This window comes from Pezoporus wallicus, unplaced genomic scaffold (assembly GCF_028554395.1).
Source record: "Pezoporus wallicus isolate ANWC-B61680 ecotype Strahan unplaced genomic scaffold, APGP_CSIRO_Pwel_v1 scaffold_7392, whole genome shotgun sequence".
Taxonomy (NCBI): domain Eukaryota; kingdom Metazoa; phylum Chordata; class Aves; order Psittaciformes; family Psittacidae; genus Pezoporus; species Pezoporus wallicus.
In genome coordinates, this window is record NW_026639923.1 from 2,157,134 (window position 1) to 2,181,016 (window position 23,883).

At 51.2% G+C, this 23,883-nt stretch overlaps 1 protein-coding gene across 3 annotated transcripts in view; it reads right to left on the bottom strand.

The window, feature by feature from the left end:
* Positions 1–11,039: 11,039 nt before the first annotated feature.
* The window catches only part of ELFN1 (extracellular leucine rich repeat and fibronectin type III domain containing 1), a 105,305-nt gene continuing 92,461 nt past the window's right edge, over positions 11,040–23,883 (bottom strand). For all 3 annotated transcript variants that reach the window (XM_057416956.1, XM_057416957.1, XM_057416959.1), the window contains exon 4: positions 11,040–13,984. In XM_057416956.1, coding sequence (XP_057272939.1) covers positions 11,155–13,545 — 2,391 coding nt within the window. In that variant the 5' untranslated portion in view covers positions 13,546–13,984 and the 3' untranslated portion in view covers positions 11,040–11,154. The remainder of the gene's footprint in view (positions 13,985–23,883) is intronic.

The following is a 23,883-nucleotide window of genomic DNA, read 5'->3' on the forward strand; positions in this document are numbered from 1 at the left end:
AAAGACTGGGATTCCTGCAACTTCAAGGGAAGGGACATAGAGCTGCCTGCACCCTAAATCCCAGCTGGCACCACTGGCGTGGAGAAATCAACAGGGTCTTATACAGCTCTATCCAGTCATCTAAGAAAAGCAAATAAACCCCCCTAGATCCATCACACCCCTAGCCTGGAAAGCAGAGCGGGAACGTGACACTTCCCAGGGCCCTACAAAGCTGAGAACAGAGCACAGCTTTGAGTCAGCGCCTGAATGTTGCTAAAAAGTAGGAAGAAATAAATAAATCAGGCATTCATTTTGCTTCAGCAGGTGGTGAGCTGCATCCCCCTTGTAATGCTTTGGTGGCATGTGTTGCTAATTATTTTTCGGGTGGAATTTGCTGTGCGCAGCGCACGGGGTTCATTAGACAGAGATGGCTTTGAAGCGGCGTTCGGAATTAATGCTGGCATATGTAAATATTTCTCGTGCCATGGAAAAGCTGGCTATAAATGATGCATGAGGTCCAGTGAGAGCGATGCTCACTTTGTTTATACACACCCGTTGGGCTTTGTTACGCCAAAACCAGGCAGAGGAAAAGCAGCCGTATCTTGCACGGGCCATATATCTGCTACCCGGCTGTACGTGAGTGTTTAGCAGAAGCTAGCATGGGATGCTTAGGATGCTGCATCCCAAATTTGCCCTGGTCAGAAACATGTGTTATTAACCCAGCAAGGCTGCTGCTCTCTCTTCACTCAGCATCTTCCCCAGGTCCCCCAGGAGATGAGGATCCTGCGCTGTAAATCATCGCGGTCCTGACCCATGCACCTCACCCAAGCCAAACCTGCCTCAGGGAAGAGTTACTTAGTGGTAACAGCAGTGTAAGGAGTCCCTGCCACCTCCTCCTGCTCACCCGACTCATCTTCTCAACACAGGGTCCATGGGGCCGTGCTGGCAGCAGAGGTGGGGAATATTTCACTTACGAAGTAAACCTGAAGAAAGAGAAAGAAAACACAAAGCCTGCAGCTGGGAGAGCAGGAGGCAGTGCATGGGGCAAAAAAAGCCAAAGGGAACGTAAGATCCTTCAACACCTGTCTGCACCAAAGGCTTTTGATGATGGCACTGCTGCTGCTGAACATGTCCCAGAAAAGCTGGGGTCAGCCCTGGGCTCTGGTCTGCTCTAGGGTGGGTGTATTTTAGCCCAGCAAATGTTTTCAGAGATGAGTACTTGTGCATCTCTTCTATAAAGCAGAAAGATCCCTCTTGGATCACCCAACAGTGAGGTGAAGAAATAGCTCCTCGGCATCTTCTAGGAGCAGCAAAGCAGGGTCTGGAGCATCACTGCACCAAAAACAGGGCACCTCTCTGGTGGCAGCTGAGCATCTGGGCACCTTCTTACCTTTCAAGTGTTGAGGCCAGTGTTTCAGTGGGTATCTAAGCTGATAAGGCCCAAACCCATCATGAAGTGGGTGAGAAACAGTGGCAGGTTGGGATACATGCAGAGAGTGCACTGACAGCTGCTCTGCAAAACTCTACAAGCCCATGCTGGTTGTTTCAGGTTAGACATAAATGATCTCTGTATTGGTCCCCACTCATAGGATGGCTCCATCCTGATCAAGGTTTCCTCTTCCCGGCTGTTGCCCTGACCAGGAGCAGCCCCCAGAGCCTCGTCTACCCCTAGGTAACTGGGGAGGATGTGTGGGGCAGCCTCTCTGGTGCTTATCTGTTCCTCCCCTGCCAAGAAAACAGGCTGGAAATCACCAGGGTGCCACTGTGTCACGTTTGCTCTGCAGTGTTTATGGAATTGCTTGCTCATCAAACACAAAGGGAATTGTTTACTGTTTAAGTAAAGCAAACATAACGTACCTGCGTCCTCATTGCCACTCAGAAGGCTGCTCTGCTCCCTCCAGCCTCCGTGCTTGCCAAGGCAATAGGGCTGCACAGTCAGGGTCTCTCTGAGCCTGAATCACACACATCCGTACACAGGGAAGAGCCCACATTCCTGACCTGTGGATGTCCCATCACTGCTCATGTAGACCCTGGCACAGGGGCAATTCCTGGGCAGGACACACCAAGTTTTGGGACTGTTGGAGAGCTGGACCCATCCATGTCATGCTCCCTGGCCAGACCTCCAGACAAGCTCCATGTCATGGGTCTGATGCGGACAAGCTCAAGGAAGGAGCTGAGCGTGAAGCTGTGACCCGGTGCTGAGATGTTGTTGTATTTTCCTACTTCCAACTGTTTATTTACCAGCCTGTTGGAGAGCAGCGATCTATTCCTCAAGCCTTATTGAGAAGCTCAGCTGTGAAATAACTAAATGAACCATCCCTTTTTATTAGCCTTTGGACTTAGGAGAGGAGCAATCAGTTAATGGCTGACCAGTTTTTGAAGATGCTAAGCACATTACAAGTGCTAAGTATTATTATTTTCCCTGTAATGCTTTATTTTTTCCCTCTGAATACTTAGTTTAAATAACCCTTTCAATTACATTATCCGTTTCCATGCATTCTGCTCAGATTAAATGCAGTGCTGCTTACAATTCACTCACCTCTGTGGCTTCCAGGTCTCTACAAGCCTCATCCTAACCTTTGCCTCTCAATCCTGGGCTGAAACATCCTTCTTTCTGGGTTCAGCATCTGCCCCAGCTCTGCTTTGGCTTCTTAAAATCAAAAGCATCCACATTCTTTCCCCACAGGTACATCAACCGCTGGCATCTTGCTCTTGCATATCTATTTTTCTTTCTTGATAGGGGAACATCTTGCAACCTTTCCTTCCAGCTAAATTAGCTCCCTGGATAAGCAGTCTCCTCCCACTTGCTGGCATCTTCCTACGATGCCTTGTGCTGTTGTTTTCTTCACGTTTAGGAAAGGATGACGGATCAGCTGTCCAAAGGAAGGCTTTGTACCTTGCTGTCAGCCAGACTACCTTGTCTCAGCTGGAAATCCACAGCCATGTGCATCTATGGCTTTGCAGAAGAGTGGCACTGGCTCAGACTCCACATTCAGTGGGTGAATCCACAGCTCCTCCTGACAGCTCTGGAGCAGCAATCGGAGGCTGAGTCCTTCACAGCTACAGATGGGCTCTTCTGGGTATGGTGTTCTCCAGTGCCAGCCTAGGGGAAGGGGCTTCTCATCCGCTCAGCCAAAGGAGCCTCCTGACCCTGTCAGAAAGGGTTTGACTATCTCTGGTGGTGAGGGGCAGCTTCCAGCTCTGCTCCATCTCTGCTTCCCCACTCTCCTGACAGCCTTGTCTCCGGGATGGAACTGCAGGATGGGTGGATGCTGCAAGATGGCTCAGATACCAGCCCACGTCTCAGCTCACCCCCTTTCCCTGCTGTGAGCTCCGACATGGAAATAGGTTTGGGGTATCCACGCTCCCCCCAGCCTCTGCTGCCTGGCTCCTGGCACATGTCTTACCCTGAGCCCTGGTGTCTGCATTTGATTGTCTTTTAGGAGCCATGATCTCCCTGCAGGGCTGGAGGAGGCTGTGGAGCAGCTCAGGGGGTTCAGCTGTCAGCGTCTGAAGGGTTTCTCGTGCTTGGGGCTGCCACGTTTCTGCCTGGGATCTCTCAGGCAGAGATGTGTGTGTGAACTCTGCAGTGGGTGGTAGTGTTGTTACAGCCAGAATGATCTAAGGATGTAACTGAGATAAGGTTTGTATGGAGAGGTAATATCTCTTATTGCAACACCTGAGGTGGCTGGGGAACAAAAACCAAGACACAAGAGCTTTTGTGCGCGCGGGCTCTTTGTCAACTGAGCCAAATGGACCAGGGATGCTTGCATGGACAGTGGTGGATGGTTCGTGCCCATGTACTTGGTGGCCACTTGGCTCTGCCAGCCACCTGGAATGATTCCCAACAACTGCCCTGCTCCTTGGATCTTCTTGCAAGGCAAATCCCAGGTGGGGCAGGAGGGCACATTTGGGAGAAGCAGGCTTTAAGCTGCAGGGAATGGGAATCTTTGTGCCTTGGCTACAAATGTAGTGGAATTAGAGTAATTAATTTAGCTGCATCACATGAAGAGTGCCAGTATTTACTTAGGAGACCACAGATGAGCTTTAGCTGTACCCAGAGAGGCCTCCTGCTGCTCGAATGGGCTGGGTAGCTCTTGATTGCAGGGCAAGAGATGCCCAAGGAGAGCTGTGCTGTGTAAAAGCAATGCTGAGAGAGAGGAAGAGATTTAAGAGCCCCCCCCCCCCAGCAGAGACAAGCTGCAGGCACCCCACATAAACTTTGAGGCATCACATCACACCCCCACAGATCAGGGCAAGCCAGGGGCTCATGTAAGCATGGAGGAGGCTGCCAAGGCTGGATGCTGTGGTGGGGTGCACCCGATCGAAGAGCTGGGGAGCTACAAGTGGGGTGGGAGGAGAGCATGGATGTTATATGTGGGGCTGATCACCTCCTTTCACAACTGGAAGCACTAAAGGATGTGATAGACCCAGAAGAGAGCCTAGGGGATGAGCAAGACCACGTGGGGGACAGCACCTGCATAGCTTAATGGAGAAGATGGACCAGGAGAGAAGAGCTCATTAGAAAAGGGCATTGCACAGAGGAGAGGATATAAACCACAAGAAAGCTGATAAAAGGCAGAAATGGAAATCTTTTAGTCCCGAAGAAAGCAAGGATGGAGTACATTAATGAGCTTTTTAATGGCAAGGCAAGTAAAGGTGAGCAGCAAATGGCTATTGCCATACAGCTGTGCTGAGTGTGGAAAAACAGATGTTGGTGGGATGTGAGAAGCAATCAGCACGTACAGGAACACCCTTTAGCATCCATTAAGTTGTGGAAAAGGGACAGACGTACAGGCTCAGAGACCTGACAGGCTGTTCTGATCAGTCTGCAGGGACAGAGGGAGGGAAACAGGCATGTTCACATCCCCTTTTGACCAAAGAAAGGGCAGCAAAACTAGAGTGAAAACTTGAGTCCCGCTCACCTGCTTTCCACGTGGTGAAAATCCACATCCCTGATACTTCTGTGTCCTCTCATCCCTTGGCGCAGAGGAAACCGAGTCTGGAAAACTGGCTCCACTCTAGATCAGATGGTTTCCCTTCATGAAGTATCGGGTGGAGCAGGGAAGATGGGAATGAGCAAACTCTCATGGTGCCATTTGGGTAACCTGTACCACCCTTCTGGTGGTGCTGGTGAGCTGGCTGAGAGGTAAAACACAGGACATGGCACGCAGGAAACACGAAAAGGTGCAGTGTAAGTAAATCAGGTGAAGCCAAAGTCACTGCTATGAGCCAAGGAGTAGCTGTTGGGTTGGCTTCTCCAGCACCACCAACCGTGCCGCCAGCAGCTTCACTGCCTGCAGCACCTGGGGCATCAGCTGGCAGCAGGGGGCTGGAGATGAAGGGATGGAAATGTGCTATAATTTCTCTCTAAAGAACAGTTTCATCTCAACACCTACCAAGGAAAACCAACTTAGGGCCCTCCAGTGGAAAGTCTGTGGTGAGTAAATGAGAGGGAGGAGCTGGAGGAGAGGGCTGGGGCACCTCTGATATCCATACTTGCCTGGTACCGTTCCATGGAGCCAGGCAGTGTTGGAGCCCCACTGCTACAGGACAAGACCTGTTCACACCCGCTGCACATTTAAGGCAGGATCAGGGATTTTCCCAAGTAACCCCTTCATCCCTGAAAGCCCATCCCCTCTCCTGCGCTCTATCCCCATCCTGTGCACAGCTCCAAGCCTTAGGGTGGTGTTACTGTGGAGGAGAGGGACGTGGGACACAGCAAAGAGGAGCTGCAGCCAAGGTGAGCTGCTCCCAGAACAGGCAGGGGGGTGCTGCTGTGCATGGGCAGGGGGCTGGTGGAGCACTCTCCGATGCAAACACATTCTGACTTGGGCTCCCACATTCCTGCTCTGCCGGCTGCACTAAATATAGCCCAACGCAGTGCGTGCTGGCTTCAGCCACCTCATCGATCCCTGCTTTTGGGTCTGGTCCACGAGCTCCGCAGCCTGTGCCCTCCTCCAGACCCTCCTCACCCAAAGGGTTTGGATGATCAGGTGTCCCCCCCATCCTTGCTCACCCGCCTCTCCTGAAGGAGGTGATGTATTGCTCCAGAGCCAGGCTGCAGCAAGAGTGTGACACAGGGGGGCTTGTGCTGCAGCGCCTGACTTCTGCAGGGCCACATCCCCAATGGCAATGAGTTTAGGGGTATTGGGCAATGGAGCTCTTGGTTCACCAAGCCCCAACCCCACTTCAGCAAAGGACTGGTGTAGAAGAGGGGCAGAGGGGAGCATTGGGAGGGGAATTAGCTCTGGTTGCTGGAAGCGAAGGAGTGTGCAGGTGTAGAAGCTGGGCTGATGGAGCTTGTGCTCAGGACCCTGCTCTGCCATGGGCTCCCCAGTGGCCCTGGGCATCGCCTGGGTATGGATGTATGGGCTGACCCATGAGCATCAGTGGGGCTGTAAGAGAGATCAGCCCCATGCATAGGCTGACCCACAAGCACCGATGGAGGCTGTAAGCCTTGAAGCTTGAAGTGGTGGTTGAAGTACTTGAAGCCTCAGGAAAGGTCCCACCTTCCAGCAAGCACCACAGGTGACTGGCTTGATTTCAGCAGATCCAGTACAGTGTGGCTGTTGTCATGGTCTGGGTGCTGAACAGGCAGAATGTTCTTGCCTTAGGGTCCCCATTCATCCTTGCAGATGTTCTCCCATGGGATCTGTGCCTGCTTTCAGACTCAGCTGAAGCGAATAAGAGGTTTGAGTATCAAACTGGGGGCAGGTGGAACAACTCCAACATGCATCAGCTGTGAAGAAGGAGGCAGTCACCAGCTCCGGGGCTGCCACATCCCTTCTCAAGTGGGCAGGCAGTGCCTGCACCACTGCCAACCTTTCTTGCCCTGCGTTTCTACCTGTGGACGTTGCACTTCCCACGTGTCACGTTCTGAAACGCACGGACACAACTGGTGCATGCGCTTGGGCAGGTGGGTGCCCTCAGGAACCCTGGGCTTCAATGGCATGTGTCTGTATGGAGAGATGCTACCACAGCAGCTCTCACCACCTCTGCCTTCCCCTGCACCACACACCTCTCCTTGCCTTTCAGCCCTCCCCTGCCTCTTATTTTCCCTTCCCTTTGTTGATGCTCTCCAGTGGCAGAGCCCAGGCTGCTGCAGGAAGGGGACATGGGAACCTCCAGGTCCTTGGTATTGGTGGTGGTTTTCTGTGCTGGCTCCCAGTTCTCCGTTCCCCATTGCCCCTTGCTTGAGATGGGGCAAAATGAAGGAGAAACCTTACCCCTGGCTTCCCTTCCTTTTCACTCAGACATGTTTCTCCTGTGGTCTGTCCTTTCTGCTTGGCACGGAGCCCTCTTGCTAATGGATGGGTTTGGGGCAATAGGAACATCCTGGCTGGACAAGGCATCATTTGTCTTTGCAGAAGCAGTTTAAGAGCTTTGGTGGTTGAACAGGAGAGAAAATAAAGAGGAAAAGCACCCAACAGGTTGCAGGTGGTGAAATTCTCCCTCTGCCGTCGGGGGGGTCTGTAAAGCAGATGCCTTATTGGGATAGAGGATGCTGCACTGCGTCCCTGTGCAGGGGCACTCAAGAGGTCCATGCATGGGGCAGTGGCTTTGGGGACAGTGGAACTTCTTCCCTTTTCTTACCTGGCTTTTTCTCAGCTAGTCTGGCATCTCATGCCAAGGGACATGGACCACGCTGCCAGGATTGCACCCTATCACAGAGGGAGGGCAGGGAGGCTGGAAGGCCATCGTCAGCACAACCACTGCTCCATCACCCAAGGAGCCATCTGGAACTCTCTGAGACCCATGATGAGGCCCCACCATCTATAGGGTACAGGGTGCTGCATGTGCAGGTAGCTCCCTTGGAGATACCTTGGAGATGGAAGGACCTAGACCTATTCCAACCCTCTTTTTTTGTCCAGTTGCAGAGGGTTTGCATCTAGGAAGTGTTTCATTTAGGAAGACCAGCACTGCTGTATCACATTTCCTGTGTCAAGTCTCTGTTGGTTTATGACCAATGAAATCCTGGTGTGAAAACAGAATCAGGCTTTGATTTCATCTGCCCCTGCTGTTTTATGCCATTGACAGCTTTGCATTTCTATAGCGGCTTTTATTCTAGGAGCTAAACGGGCTTCACAGACAGGCAATTAATTAATGGAGCCTCCCCATCCTACGCCCTCAGCACCACGAGGAAGCATTTTGCAGGGGAGGAAAGAGAAGCAGAGAGGAGCAAAATGACTCGCCCCAGGTAAAGAGATGAGCTCGCTGCTGACGTGCTGCTGCCTGCACAGCGAGGTGTTACACGCTGCTGGTGGTGCCATTGCTCCTGGAGATGGTCCTGATTCATCTCCAAACTGCTGTGGGAACTGAATTCAATGGAGGCAGTGACAGAGGAAGGTGTTTGGGGATCTCTCAGTGGTTGCCATTGCGTCTGAGCCTGAATTAACTCGTGAGGTCATCATCTTCGACCATCCTCTTGCTGAGAAACCCCCTTATGCCATGAAGCAGTGCCAGGACACCCCACTACCGCTATCCAGCCTTGCTGACCAGCTCCTGTTTGTCCAAGAGTCACTCATGGTTTGTGAGGGAAGGTGGTTTCAGTTAAAGGGTTTGCTTTGGTCCAGATGCTAGAGCTGACATCTGGGGGGGGACGACGGACGGGGGACAGGACCTGCCAAAGAAGTGGTGAATGCCCCATCCCTGGCAGTGTTCAAGGCCAGGTTGGGTGGAATCTTGGGCAACACGGTCTAGTGTGAGGTGTCCCTGCCCCTGGCACGGGGTTGGAACTGGATGATCTCAAGGTCCTTTCCAACCCAAACCATTCTATGATGACATGAAACAAGAGAGGGGTGATCCTCAGCTCCCCTTTCCAGGTCCTGCTCACCAACCGCTGAGCAAGACACAGCCCTGGGAGCTGCGTGCTGCAGGCAGGACCTGGGGCACCTGGAGGAGGTGGAGGAGTGTGCCTGTGCTCCTGCAGGGTGAATATGTTCCTGGGGAAATTGCCTGTTTCTCATTACGAAATCCCGCTAATGGTTTGTTGTCTCCACAAATAACCATGGGGAATAACCCGTGTGCTTCCCAGCCTGCTCCGTGTCTTCCTGGCTCAGCTCCTTTCTGAACAAACATAACCTTTTGCAAGAATACCTGTCAAAATCACTTTGAAATGTTGAAATAACAGGATGGGATATGGTTTGCTCCTGGGCCCTAGTGCTCATCCGTCAGGGTTCGGGATGCCCATCCAAAGAGACTTGTGAGCAGGATGCAAAGGAAAAACACTGGCAAGCAGGAGGGCCCCACAGGGCTGCATGTGGGGAGCTTCTCACCTCGCTGTGCTGTCTCCCACATGCTCACCAGGGGAGCAGAGCAGCTCCCTCACCCTCGTGTTGCTGCTGCTTTGTGTCACACATGGGGTGAGACATGGGGGCTTGAGTCTCAGATGGTGTCCTTCAGCCACCAGCATGGCCTGCGGTTGCCTTCATGGCCTCAGCACCTCCCTCTCTCTGTTCATCCTATGAGCAGGGCATTGTCTGTGAGTATTTCAGAGATGGGGCAAAAAGCTATTGAGTCTTGGACGGGCATTGGAGAGCAATGGTTGTGAACACATGAACACAGGGCCATTCCCTTTCCATTCCAGCCTCGGAGTCCCAGGGGCTGTTCAGGGGCTCCCCAGGGTGTCCATCTCCAAAGTCACCCATGAAATGGGAGTCAGACTGGCCTGTGGGCAGCACTATGGCTGCAGGCAGGAGGGGCTGCACTCCCTGAGGCTGGGGCTGCATTTGGGGTTAGCATAGGGATGCTGCTGGCTGTGCGGTGGTGGGAGTTCCTGAGCCAGGGCCTGTGCCTACTGTGATAGCTCTCAATATGTAACTGCTTAGTGTCTTCTTCTTCAGCAAAACTCATCCCTTAGTGCTGTCCCCTTGAGAGCAGCAAGAGGCTTTCTGCTCTAACTCATCATTCTTGCCCCATCTTGAAGAGTAAGGGGATAACCCACCCCACAGCATGTAACACCAAGGGCCATGCTTTCCAGATACATTTGTTTAGGGGTGAAAGCCCAATCAATACCTTTTAATTTTCAGGAGACATCCCATTGCGTGGAAAGCATCCCATGGTGATACCAGCTCAACCAAAAGCCCTTTGCTTCTCATCCCCTTCCCTGTTCTTGGTGGTGATGTGTCCCACCTGGAAGAAGGTGGGGGATTTTCCTTTCTGGGTACGTGCCTTTTTTGTCAATGTACTTGGACGTGATGAGAATTCAAACACAAACAGTTGTAGGAGAAATTAAAACCCAGCACTTGGAAACCCAACCATTCCCCACCCCTCCACAAAATATCCCATCGCCCAGCCAAGCACCAACCAACAAAGTAGTCCTTCAAACCAATCTCCATCTCTTTCTCTAAAATCCATGATTAAAACCTGGTACAAACAGGTGAATATAGATATATATATATATATATTTAGTAGATGTAGTATTGTTTTGTTTTTTCTCCTCTCTCTCTCTCATTATACAGCAAACATTGCAAATATAGAAATCTTCTCTGTACAATTAACGACTTCGGTTTACAATGCAATGTGTGGTAAAACCTCTCAGGGAGTGAAAATGGGAACGGGCCTTCAAAGCGGGTGAAAGTCTAAACTGGAAGACTCCGTTTGCAAAAACAGCCCAAAGGATGGATTCTCCTTCTGGTCTCTTTTAGGCTTTGGCTGCTGTTTTTGTTGCTGTTGATTTCGGAAGGGAAGGAAGGAAGGAAGAACACAAACTGTTCACAAAGAATCCACGAAATCACGGAATAGGGGCTCATGCAATGCGGTATTGGGGAACGCCAGACCTCAGCTCTCTGCCCGCTCCTTCTCTTGATTTTTATATTCAATTTTTTTATTTTTTTTTTCTTTCTGTTTTTTTTTAAAAAATCGAAATGAAACAAAACTTTGTTTTTGTTTTTGTTTTTTTTTTCCTCTCCACAGTTTGTTTCTTTTGTAAAGTTTGTGTTCCGATTTGGTGCGTGTCTCACCAACGTGAGGCCGTTTTAACATCTCGCTTTATATATTATATAGAATATTTATAGATTTTTTTTTCCATAATTTGTTCTCTCTTTTATTTTTATTGATTTTTATTTTTTTTTTTCAATTTTATTTTGTTTCCAAAGACAGTCTCAATAAAAATAGCTGCTGCGGATTTCTTTTGGTCCAGTTAGTGTGTTAAGTCACGAGTTGTGTGAGGACTCAAGACTTTTGCTGGGCAGAGACGCCCTTCCAGTAGTCTAAGATGTCGTGAAGATCCTCGTCTTTGGCAAACTGGACCTTTTTGCGTAGGGCATGGCCGGCTGCCATATACTCCTCCTCGTCTTTGTGCCGCTTGCGGTTGAGTTTGAAGCGCTCCCAGATGCTGTGCGATGGTTTGCAGGTGTACTCTGGGCTGGAGGTGTAGCTCAGGTTGTGATACTGAGGAGAGAGCTGGGAATAGGCCAGGTCTCTGGGGCGAGGACGGGTCAGAGGCTCCAGGATGGAGGGCTTTCGCCCCACCATGCTGTCGTGCTGCTCCCCTTGGTGCGAGCTGGGGTACGAGTGCCGGTGTTCGCTGTACTGACGGATCTTCTCCGCTTCTGCCCGCAGGATGGCCGCGGCCGGTGTCACAGTGAGGATGGTGTCAGTGGTGGGGGACGTCTTCTCGATGTATTTGGCTTCTGATTTGTGGCCCGATCCCTCGGAGCGGTAGGACCTGGGGCTCCGTATGGAGCCACTGGAAGAGGTGCTGGAGCGCTTGGGGGCCGCCTCCATGCTGTGGTGTCTCTGGAGAGGGTGGTTGTAGCTTTCCTTGTAGACAGGGGAAAGGAATCCGTGCTTGCTGGGGATCTGCTCTGATAAGAGCACCAGCTGAGGCTCCACCGTGGAGACTGCCCCCGATTTAACCCCTTGGAAGGAGGTGGACTCGGATTTCAAGGCATCGATGCAGTTGTTGATGATCTGGTTCACCTTGTCCACCTCCTTGGCTATGGTGGAGATCTCGGCCACAGAGCTCTGGGTGTCCGGTGGCAGGGACAGCTCGCAGTCTCTCCTCTCAGGCTGCTCACCCGTCCTCACCTCCATGTAGTTGCCCTTGGTGGCCTTGGGGGTCTCGCTGCTGTCAATCAGCTTGTACTGCTCCACCTCACCAGCAGAAGGCAGGTAGGGGATGCGGGTCACCGTCTCCCCTCCCAGCATCTGTCCCTGGGACAGCTGGGTGATGCTGGTGGTCTCCATTTCTGGCCCATATTTCAGCTCAATGATGGTCTTCTTCATGCTGCCGGCAGCCTTTTTGTGCTTCTCCTCTTGCTGGCGCCTCTTCCGCAGACAGTAATACACAACGCCCAGGACAATGACCATGCCAAAGAGACAGCCCAGGATTGTCATGATGTAATGAGTGGCAGTGGAAGGGGTGGGCACTGGCTCCTTGCGGTTGGGTCTGGTGGGTGTGATGGTGACGCAGGTGTGGTTGTACTTGGAGTATTGGTGGACGGAGACTACACAGTAGGTGTAATCCCTTTGTGCTACTAGGTTGCTCACGGTGATGTTCTCCTCCTTCTTCCTGAGCTTGGTGATCATGGAGGAGAAGCCGTTTTCAAACTGGGAGAGGATGTACATCTTGCTGAACGGGTAGGGGATCTGGACGGTGAGCACGGCCGAGTTGTGGTTGAGGTGCTTCACCTGGATGTTGGGGCGCACCTCCGTCTCGCCGATGGGCGTGAAGAGGGAGAACTGCGGCGTTGTGCCATCGCCGGAGGAGCACTCCTCCTCGGAGCAAGGGATTTCAGAGGGCACCGTGGTCACCTGGTACCTGGGAGGGATAAAACGAGGGATCACAGTGTAGGAGCCACCAGTGCAAAGGGAAGAGAGCATGCTCAGAGCATTGCGGTAGCTGGTCCGGCCTTGGCCTAACAAGTAGTAGCCCGTGTAGTCGGGTGGGGAGTCGCACTGCATCCGGTCATAGGTGCGTGTCATGTTGGTGAATGCTTCCAGCCATTGCAGGAAGCCGAGGAGCTCGCAGGAGCAGTAGAAGGGGTTGCTGTAGAGTTCACAGACAGAGAGCTTGTTTAGGCCCCGAAAAGTGTTGCTGTCGAGTCTCTGGATCCTGTTCATGGACAGGTCAATGTTCATTATGTTGGGGCACTCCCAGAAGGCATTGGGGGTGATGGACTCGATGAGGTTGGCCTGGAGATAGAGGTACTCCAGCTTCCCCAGGCCCCGGAGGATGCCCTCGGTGAGGTTCCTCAGTCGGTTGTAACCCAGCTGCAGCACCTGGAGGTTGAACTGTCCTGAAAAGGCACCATCCTCGATGTAGGAGATCTCGTTCTTTGTCAGGTTGAGGTATGTCAGGTTGCCGAAGCGGCTGAGCGAAGCGTACTGCACGCTCTTGATCTTGTTGTCGTTGAGCCGCAAGTCCACGATGGTGCTGTTGATCTGCTGGGGGATGGACTCATAGGGGGGCTGGTTTTGGCTGCAGATAGCCAACCACACGAAGCCCTTGTCCCCCTCGATGAGCCAGCAGTCTGCCCGCACCCCGCCGGTGTGCAGGAGGGACACGGCTGCCACGCACACGCAGAGGGCTGACGTCGCAGCCCACCGGCGACCTGCCATCTGGAAGGACAGCGCAGAGAAGGGGTTCCTGGTCTGCTGGAAGCGGGGAGTGGGACAAGGGCTGGGAAGACGTGGGCTAGTGCTTTGTCTGCAGCTCCGCTTGCCTCTCCCTTCTCCTCATGGCATGGAGACGGGGGGAAAGTGTCTGTGGACAAAGTGGATCTTGGTGCCCACCGCACTTGGCAGCCACCAGCCAGGGGCTGCTACCAAAGCCTGGATGGCTGAGGCTGGTCCCACATCACCAGGTCTCTGGTATCTCGGAGAGGGAGTCATGAAGTTAGGTGCCCGTGTGCAGGAGTCCCTCTGGCTCAGAGACAAGCCTTCCTCTCACTTCTTATACTACATCTCCTTGTTTTCCTTTTGCTGCTCATCGCGATGCTGGTCCCCATCTCCATGTGCTCCATGGGTCTGGCTGTCCCCGCTCAGTCCCTCAGCTCACCTGCTCAAAACAAAACACAAGCACAACTTGAACACAAAGGAAAGACAGAGTTTAGAGGTGTTGAAAACTACCCTCTGAATGCTAGGCATTTGCCTTCCAACTCTGCCTGCCACCTTTCAAGGAGCCTTTGGTTTATTTGGGTGCTGCCACCAGCACAAGGGAAGGTGGTCGCTGACCGCAGAGGTCATCCTCTCACGTTATCCAGCATCACGTTATAGGCAGTTGAGAGACCAACACACATCCAGGGTGCTGTTCATCCGACCTATTTAGGTGTCTACCTTAGGAGGAGAGGAGTGATGCCCCAGAAGTGTCTGTTCCTCTTGGCTGAGAGAGGATGAAGTCTAGACAACTCGCTCTGATGTAGATTTGATGCTGCAGTGTTTTGCTGAGGGGAATCCTGACTGTCTCGCGTTCTGGTGTGCACAACAGCACTGCCCACAGAGGGGGATGCTGGATGAGGATACTGCGTGTCTCTGACTGCATTGCTGTGTGGCATCTGGGATGAAGCCCAGAATCAAGTGCTTGTCCTGTTTCTGGGGACCTGGGCAGTAGTTTCAGGGCACTCTGACTGCAAAACACGTTAATGAGGTGTTGTGGCAGAGATGGAGCTGCCCACAAATGGGGAGAAAACCATCATGGCCTATCTAGAGAAATCCTTCCTGGGACTTCTGTAGGGAGCAGGAGCTCTGGTTGCCTCCCTTGTCCCAAGGCAGACTGTAGGAGGCAGGGAAGACACCACCAGCACTCCTTGAAAACACAGTTGGTAGGAACTGGAGGTTTCTTGTGCATCCATGAAGGAGACAGGGGCACATCCTGTATCTAAACTGATCTTTCATTGGATCTGAAAAATAGCATAAAACCAGAAACTGGTTTCCAAACTAATTCCCAGGACCCAGGCAGTGAAGGGACTGTGCTGGGTGCTGCACACCTGAAAACCCCATCAAGCTGATTGTCAAAGGAGCATTTAGATGCAGATGGTGTACCCTCTCCTTTGTCCCCAAGAAACCAGGTTCTTTCCCACCAGCGATGCACACATGGAATCAGAGCATGTTCCACTGCAGAGATCCCTGTTAACCATTCACAGTTTACTTCGGCAAACAGGCCAGTAATAATCAGCAGTAGAACAGTTTATTTGTTCTTTCTGGACTGTGAACAATGACTCTATTCCCTGGTTGCACAGCCGGGTTTCCATTGCATGAATAACAAAACCTGCTCTCGCGTCAGCTCTCTGCCCATGACGCTCTCCAGCCACCTTGTCCTCTACAGCAGACAGAGGTGAGGCTGTGGGGAAAACAACAGCCTGACACTCAGAGTCCCATGGAGGGCAGGCTGTGTGGTACATACACCCTTCTTGCACCCTGTACTGTCTATGGCAGTTGTGCAGTCACGTGGGGGTGAGATATACTTGCCCTAAGGTGATGTTTCTGTGGGGTCCTGCCTGGGTACTTGCCGGTCTCTCTCTGCCTCTCCAATGCCTGGTGCTGTCCTGTCCCACCTAGGTTTAGCAGAAACCTCAACAAAATCAGGCTTTCAAAGTTAACTAGAAATGGGTGACATGGTTTAGTGTGAGGTGTCCCTGCCCATGGCAGGGGGATTGGAACTGGATGATCTTAGGGTCCTTTCCAAACCTAACTATTCTATGATTCTATGAAATGGGGCTTGGGTAGAAAGATGCTGAGGGTGAGGCAGCTGAATGTCACATCTCCTTCTTCCTGAGGGTAGAAACCTGGACCTTAGCATGTTTTACATTCCTATTCCAGCTGAGGCCCTTATATCACCACAGTGATGCTGGTATATTTTGGGGAACAGTACGGGCTACACATACATTGCAAGGATGTGGCTGTCCCTGCCCTGGGATGCTTTGCCAGGATGTGTCAGCCCATTTTGGCACAGCTGAGTCCTTGGAGGCAGTGAGGAAGGGAAAAGGGACTGTGTTCCCTGGGGCACTGTGTGTGAGCGTCCCCCCTTGTCCCCTCCCCAGCTGATGGAGAGGCAGGCTGCAGTGCCAGGCTGAAAGACGTCTGCTGCTAAATCCCTCCTGGCACTGGCCAACTCAATTAACCTCTCTGTGCTCCCGTCTCTTCTCCGGAACCATGAGATAATGATAGCACTTCATAGGGCTGTGGGAGACTGAAGGACAGTGCCCCGGCCTCCTCCTGATGGGGTGAAAGTCCCAGCACATGCATTGCTCTCCCTCCACCTACAAGCTGGGCTCTAGATGTGCCCGCTGTCCTCTGCCACAGAGACCCATCTCCAGCTCCTCAGATTGCCTCCTGTAGCGGTGCCCATTGCCCTAAGGGTGTGGGAGAAGGGTAGTTCTGGCCTCCAGAGCCATAAGCAATGGCTTGCCTGAGTTGTTCCTTTGGGATGGCACAGAGGGTCTTTCCTTGCCTGCTGCCCTGCAGTGCTTGCCCTTGGTGTGAGCATATCTGTGTCCTCCCCATGGGCTTCTGCATTACAGAGACCTCCTGCAGCCAGAGGAAGCCCTGCCAAATTGAGACAGCACAAGCAGCAGGGAGTGATGCATCTTAGTGTATGCTCTTTAGCAAGCACTTATTCTGTCTGCTCGAAGTCCCATTTTGACCCAATCATCCTCTCTGGGCAAGCTCGTGTTTGGAATTGCTCTGCAGAGACAAACCCAGCCTTTTTCTTGCAGAGGAAGGTTCTTGTCGTTCCTCCCTGGGGAGGCTGTGGGCTGCAGCCTGTGTCAGAGGGCATTAGCTAGTGGAGTGGGACCATCCCATGAGTAAAGAACAGAAACAGACCCTCCACGGACCTTTTCAGGCTGATCCCTCATAGCCATCCCCTCACCCATGTGCCTCCCTCATCTAACTGGAGATGTCGGGGATGAAGAAGAGCAATGGTAAATGACTCAAACATGTTAAGTAAGGCTCCTGCTGTGTGTTTTCTCTTCTTCCCTGCACATTGCCTATCAGATGAGTCCTTCCCAACAACAGAAAGGAGAAAAGGCATTTTATCAGCAGCCTGAGTTTAATTTCAGCTCATTAAAGCAGGCAATTTGCTGGTTTATTTGCTTTGCAAAGTGTGAATAGAATGACAGCATTAAGGAGATGTAAGAGAGGAAAGAGGGGCTAATCTCCCTTTTTATTAGATTGCCAGGACATGACTGGGGAGTGGAGAAGTGGGTCTTGTTGCTTTCTGAAGGCATAATTGCTCGTCTTGTTGGCTTTTGGAAGCTTCCTTCCAAGCATCATGCCAGCGTTGATGCATGGGGGTGTGTGCCTGTGTGTGTGTGCTGCAACATCAGCCAAGCTCCAAGCATCCCACAAGGCAGGACAGGAGCAGGGGTACTTGCATTCATTCCCAGCTCATCTCCCTCTAACAGCAGATAACAGACATCCAGGAGGTTTCTCCTTCTTCCTTTTTCTACCTTTTGCCTTGCCTCTAATCTCGTTTTTCTGTTCTTTTCTGCTTCTGAAATCACGGGCTTGATTCTTGCAGGTTAAAAGTTGGGCTTGTTCAACCTGGAGAAGAGAAGGCTCTGTGGAGATCAGTCTTCCAATACCTAAATGGAGCCTACAAGAAATCTGGAGAGGGACTTTTACAAGCGCCTGCAGGGACAGGACAAAGGGGAATGGCTTTAACCTGACAGAGGGGAGATTGAGATGAGCTCTTAGGCAGAAGTTCTTCCCTGTGATGGTGCTGAGGCGCTGGCGCAGGGTGCCCAGAGAAGCTGTGGCTGCCCCATCCCTGGCAGTGTTCAAGGCCAGGTTGGATGGGGCTTGGAGGAACCTGCTCTAGTGGAAGGTGTCCCTGCCCATGGCAGGGGGTTGGAACTGGATGAGCTTTAAAGGTCCCTTCCCACCCAAGCTTTTCTATGATTCTGTGAAACAGAGCAGCTGGTTGGCCAAGGAGCCTTTGCTGTCCCTGACCTCCTGTAGCCAAGACGTGGCTTTGGAGAACAGGGAAGAGACCGCTCTGCCTCTTCCCCACAGACTGGATAAAAATCAGTAAGAACAGCTTGTGTTTTAACCCTCCTGCCTGACTGGTTTGTCTTTGCCCAGTTGTCCTTATATTATCCTCCTGGTAACCCAGCTCCAAACCACTTTTTTCCCAGTCCTCTGACACCACAGATCTGCCTGTAGGGAACAAACCACCTACAACTCTAATGTGCAAAACAATGAGGAAGGTGAAGATGTGGGGTTCCTTTTCACTGATTGAGAAGGAAACAAATGAGAGGAATGAAGACGGCGTGGAATAACAATAGCAATGATTTGAAATGATAGATTTAATCTCAATCAGAGATATCTTCAACTGATACTGCAGTTTCTGTGTTTTGCCCTACTAATCCTCACCCCTTATTGGTTATGTCCTCCCCTCCTACCCATCCCTGCTTCTCCAGCTCTTGTCCCCATCACAACCCAGCAGCAAAGACGATGTCCACAAGGCTGCAGCCTGAACTGGGTGAGCAGCAGTGACCTCATGCTGGTTGGATGCAGGGGCCCCACAAACCAGTGTGGACCGGCTGGGAAGTTTTTGCTTCCCTCTCCTGACTAATGGCATCTGAGTAAATGAAACCAGAGCAGCAGCTGCAGGGAAGCAAACAAAGCAGCCATGGGGGCTGGGAAAGCAGGGGGAGAGTGTGCTAGCACTCAATTCCTGACTCTGTTATTCTACTGAATGGGTTATTTCAAACTGTGGGTTACATTTACCGAGTGAAGGCAAGGAGCTGGATTAACACGCGTGCACGTGCATATGCGTGCATCCACATGACAGTGCTCCAACGTAACTTCATTGCCCCTAGCTGCTCCATCTCCAGTTCACCGTGTTTCTGTTTCTTAGACCCTCTTTCACAGCCATTTAGTCACTGAACAAAGGAGCCCCACTACAAAGAGTGCCATAGCAAAACGGGAACAATACATTACAACCGACAAGTGTTTAGTCACCCAAAGTGGTGGGGATGGAAAAATGCATCTAAAGGCACCCAGTTTTGAAATGAACCCTGGCTCTTCATTATTCATAAAATAAACCAAGGAGGCAGCTCCAAGATGGCAGAGAAAACATTTGCTAGTGATGAAGCCTCTCCTAAATGACTTGACATCCATCCTGTGCATGTCAGGTGAGGAAAGGAGGCTTTCAGGCAAGCTTTTCTGCTCATTCGTATTCCTGGTGTTCACTACATGCATCCTGCCGGGTGATGTTGGTCAGAATCACAACCACGCAGAATAATAAAGATACTGGGGCCTGTAAAACTTGTGTTCATTTTATATCCAGAGGTCCTGGTACTAATACTGCCTCTGCAGACACGGTTTAGGCAGCATTTTGGGCACCCCAACCTTATTCCCACATTAGATAATAGAGTTCTCCGGCAAATTCTACTCTCTCCTGCTATTATTTATTCTTTAAGAAATATAGGCAAGGGAGAAGAGATGTATTTTCCACTGAGGTTTTGAGAGAGACGAAGAAGGAGTGAAGCAGAGAGGTAAAAGGGGGTCTGAGAGAGAAGTGCACAGCACTGCATTTCCTGAGACCTTGGGAGGATACAGAATAGGTGATAAGTAGCCAGGTGGGACGGATGGGAAAGAGATCACTTTTCTGGGATGGGCTGGGAGAAACAAGCAGAAGTTAGGTACTTAGTCTCTATTACTCTTACTATTACTAGTGTACCAACACTCCTGGGCTCTATATGGTGCTAGGGCCAATGCTTCTCTCCTGGTTTGTTCCTACCAAGGGGAACACACGTCAACAGAGATCAAGACACTGATGGCTTTTCGGTGTTCAGACTCTGGCTGCTGGATCATTTTGCAGTCTCTTTGCAGGAGGCATGGGACAGTATGACCAATGGCCAAATGAACGCCAGAAACGTATCTGGTTGTCAGGCCATGAAGCCACTAATGACCCTGATCAGCCTCATCTGGGGCCTCCAGCCACAGGCCCAGGAGCCTTGCCTTCCCTTCAAACAGCCAGCCCTTGCTGCTGCTTGACATGGATTCTCATAGGAGACAGCTTACTGTGCAGCTGGTTGCATGGGGGATTTTCCAGTAAAATGGTTTTCCGGTGCAAAATGCACTTTCTGCAAAATCAAACCTTTGTCTGAAAAACAACAGTCTCTCTTGGAAGTTGAGATTTGGGCCAGTTTAGCTGCGAACTTGTGGGTGCTTGATGGGAGCCCTGGTTCAAAGCCACTGGTGCCTCCACCAGCCAGGCTGAGGCCAGCGCTGCAACCTGGGATTAGCCAAAACAAACCTGTTTGCACAAGAGGTTTTTAAGGACCTGTTTGCTCTGTGGCAAATCAAGCTCTGTGTTAAAATGGCCATGTTTCCAAGACAGGTTAGCTCTTGGGATTTCAGGAGATACAGGCATTCTGCTTTTCACCCAGCTGCAGTCCGAAGTCATTTACCTCCATCTCATGCTGCTTAGCTCCCAGGGTCCACCGAGATGACAACCCTATCACACACTGCTGTGGACCACTGAGCAAAATTCTCTGCTGAGTTTGAGTAAATGCATAAATGAGCTTCCTGGTGAATGCCTTAAGCCCAGCTGGGTTACCTGTGCGTTAAACCAGGCCCCTGAAATATCAGCATGGGTAGATATGAAATGTCAGCTCCAGCCTGTGACAGAGCAGTGGAGCCCTTATAGAGCCAAGGAGCGCAATTAAAGGGGCAGAGTTAGAGGGAGGTGAAGAGGAAAAAGGTTTTAGGGGATGTGGAGAGCTGAGAGCTCTGATTAGGTACAACAGGAGTAATAAGAAAAGTGTGTTTCCAGGGGAGAAAGCCTCTCTAGTATTTACTTGATGGGGTTCTTCCTTAGAAATAATCAGCCTGAATCACAGCTCCATTATGGGATGGTTACGCTGATGTTTGGCTGGGGGAAAGCAGAGGTCTGGTGTGCGAGCAGGACTCCTGTTTTACCCCTGCAAATAGTGCTGAAGATCAAAGCATGGCTTTCCAGCACGGATACAAAGGAGGGAGCCAGCCCCACGCTGGGCAGCAAAGCCACCGGTGTTCCTCAGCACTGACAGTCTGAACCGTGCCTTGTCTCTGCTGTATTGTCATCCCAGCTCAGATCTTTGCTGCTGTTTGGAAGAGGGTTTTACTGCTTTCATCCATTAATTTCTGTTTGCAGGAGGCCCACATAACCCTTTGCATCCCAGACAGGAAACGTCACTTTTATACAGGGTGAAATCTGGTCATGGATTCACAAAATGCTTCTCATGGTCGTTCCTAACAGAGCTAACCAAGTGTTTTGTTCCCTCTGATTCTTTAATGGTTGTATTCTCAGGACTTTTCCCCCTGTCCCACTCTTCTCCTGTGAAGGGATCTCAAACCAGAAAGACTCTGGCCAGTGCCTACCTCAGTCACAGTGCGTGGATCGTACTGCTGAGTGTTTAGGAGAGGGACAGGAAAATATGCAGCACATGTAAGGTTTCATGGCAATGGTTGGCTGCGATCTCTGGGTAGGCAAAAAGGGATTCATCTCTTCATCAGCAAGTGTCCTGCACACAGGGATCGCCATGGCTGTGCTATAAGCAAACACCTTTCTGACTTGCTTGTCTTTGAAGTTGGCCCTGCTCTCTGGTTGGAGAAGACTTCCAGATGTCTCTTCCAACAGAAATTATTCTGATTTTAATGTCCTCTGGGGCTGAGGAGCCCGGCTTAAGGCTGAACCCATTGGCTGCACACTTTCTGAAGGGGGCTTCTGCCCAGATATCGTGATATCTGGCAAGCCCCAGTGCCCTCCAGGCCTAATTTTAGCTCAGTGCTGCAGGCTGGTTTCTTGTCATGGGCCAGGAGAAGGTTAATGATCATCTGGGCAGCTCTCCAAAACCTATCTAATGTTTATTCAGGATAACAGCATTGCAGAGGAAAGCAGGCATGACCACCTTCCATGCACAGCCTACCCAGCACTGCCCTGCTCCTGCACACAGCTCTGCTGCAGGAGCTCGGGTTTGTTGGCTCTTGGAGGAGAGACCTTCTCCTTCCTTAGGTCAAGACAGGTCCTGTGCAACACTGACAACCCTGCTTATGCCCTGACATCTTATCCAAAACATATGCTGTGTTTCTGCAGGAAAATACTTTTCAGAGGCTGTTTGTTTCAGCAGCAGAAATACGTACTTGCCCTTCCTGTTAAAATGTGTTAAAACCCATGCTACAAACAAATACCTATGCCATAAGCACCTTAGCTTGTTGGTCCCCATGAAGGAACGGTGTTCAGCCCCACTGCACCCTCCAGGTCCCTGCAGTGCTAGGGGGAGCTGAGGGATGTGGGACCGTGGTCCCAGCCTGGTGGGTGGTGGCTTGGTGGACCTGGATGTCACAGGTCTGTGCTCAAGATGAGTCTGGGATGAGGTTGAGAGGATGAAGGGTGGATGCAGACTAGCACGTGTGGTTGTGCAGGGATCAGAGGTAGCAGTGACTGTACCCTCTGGCAGAGCCCATAAGGTGGTTATGGGTGTTTATTCACCTCAGCTGCTGTTTAAGAGCTTGATTTCAGCCATAAACTCACAGCCTCCCACCAGCGTGGCCTCTGCACTTGTTCTGCCATGCCTTTGACATAACACACGTGGACATGATGGACTCATCCCAAGGATACCCTTTGCCTGTAAGGAGGTGGGTGCATTGCTTTCTTGGGGCTCCCCTTGGGGGTCTCAGGGCTCCATGAAGAGTTTAGTTATGGCACATAAAACCTGAAGTCCTGAGATGTGCTGTGGTGAGAGAATGGCTTCTCCAGCAATGACTACTCACAGACAGACATGGCCAGGAATAGAGCCCTTGCTGCTTCCCTTGGGGTGTGGAAAAACACTGTGCTGATAGAAAAAAGTGTTTTCTGAGATGCCAGTTTCACCATCAACAGACCCAAAATAGCTGGTACTTGCTGGCTTCCCAGGGATGCTCTGAGAGGCATCGTGAGAACATCGATTTAGTAGGCTCTCTGGAGAGGGCTGAGGATGTGCTTCCTCCTACCTGAAACGGTTAGGAGATGGCTGAGCAGCCAGATGGCTGTAGTTGTGTGGAGCTGGTGTTACTGTCTTATTTGATTGTGTTTGCAGCATGGTTAATGTGGCTTCTAGATTCCTGAGCAGGTATCTTTATTATGTTAAACCTAAACAGAGCAAAGATACGGCTTCACTGTGGGCTTGGCTGGTTAAACTGTGTGCCAGGCTGTTTCTCTCAGGGATAGCTGATTTCCCACTGATATATGCTGGGAATAAGCAGGGCTCATCTTTGTCCATAGAGGATGCTCAGCCACTGGTATGAGGGACTGTTGGGTCTTCTCTATGGTGCAGCAAGCCTAAAGCCCAACCAAACTGCCTTCTGTCCAAAAAATGCGTGGGTAGAAGCAGAGAAGCTTGGAAAAATGGGTCCTGTACATGTCAGGTTCTATCCATGAGAAACTGGTTTTGTATTGATATGTGGCTAATGCCAAACTGCTGGTGGAAAAGCAGCAGCAGGAGCTATCGGTCCATTAGTGTTGGCTATGGGAAAGCTCTTCAACTTCTGGTGGAAAAGCAGCAGCAGGAGCTATTGATGTGTTAGTGTGGGCTTGCAGCATGGAAAAGCCCTTCCTATGGTCACCTTCCTAGGTCTGTGGTCACTCTTAGGGCTGCTGCGTTTCCCTGCTTGCCCAGACACCTCCAGAAGAGGTGGAGAAAAACTGTGGACCCCAAGACAGTAGAAGCAGGAGCTATGCCAGGATTTGGACCGCCTGTCCTTTTCATAAGCATTTCCTATGGAGGTTACCCAAGTCGAAAAAGCAAGCGAGCCCAGAAGACCCACCCTCTCTGGGGGAATGGAGTTTATCGTTAATAATCTTCTGCTGAAAGGGTAACATCTGTTTTGGACAAACTGTAATGAGATTTAAACCCCAGGTGGAGGCAGGACTTCACGGTAATAAACGACTTGCTGTATGTCTAAATAGTTTTAATTTTTTTCCTGGCA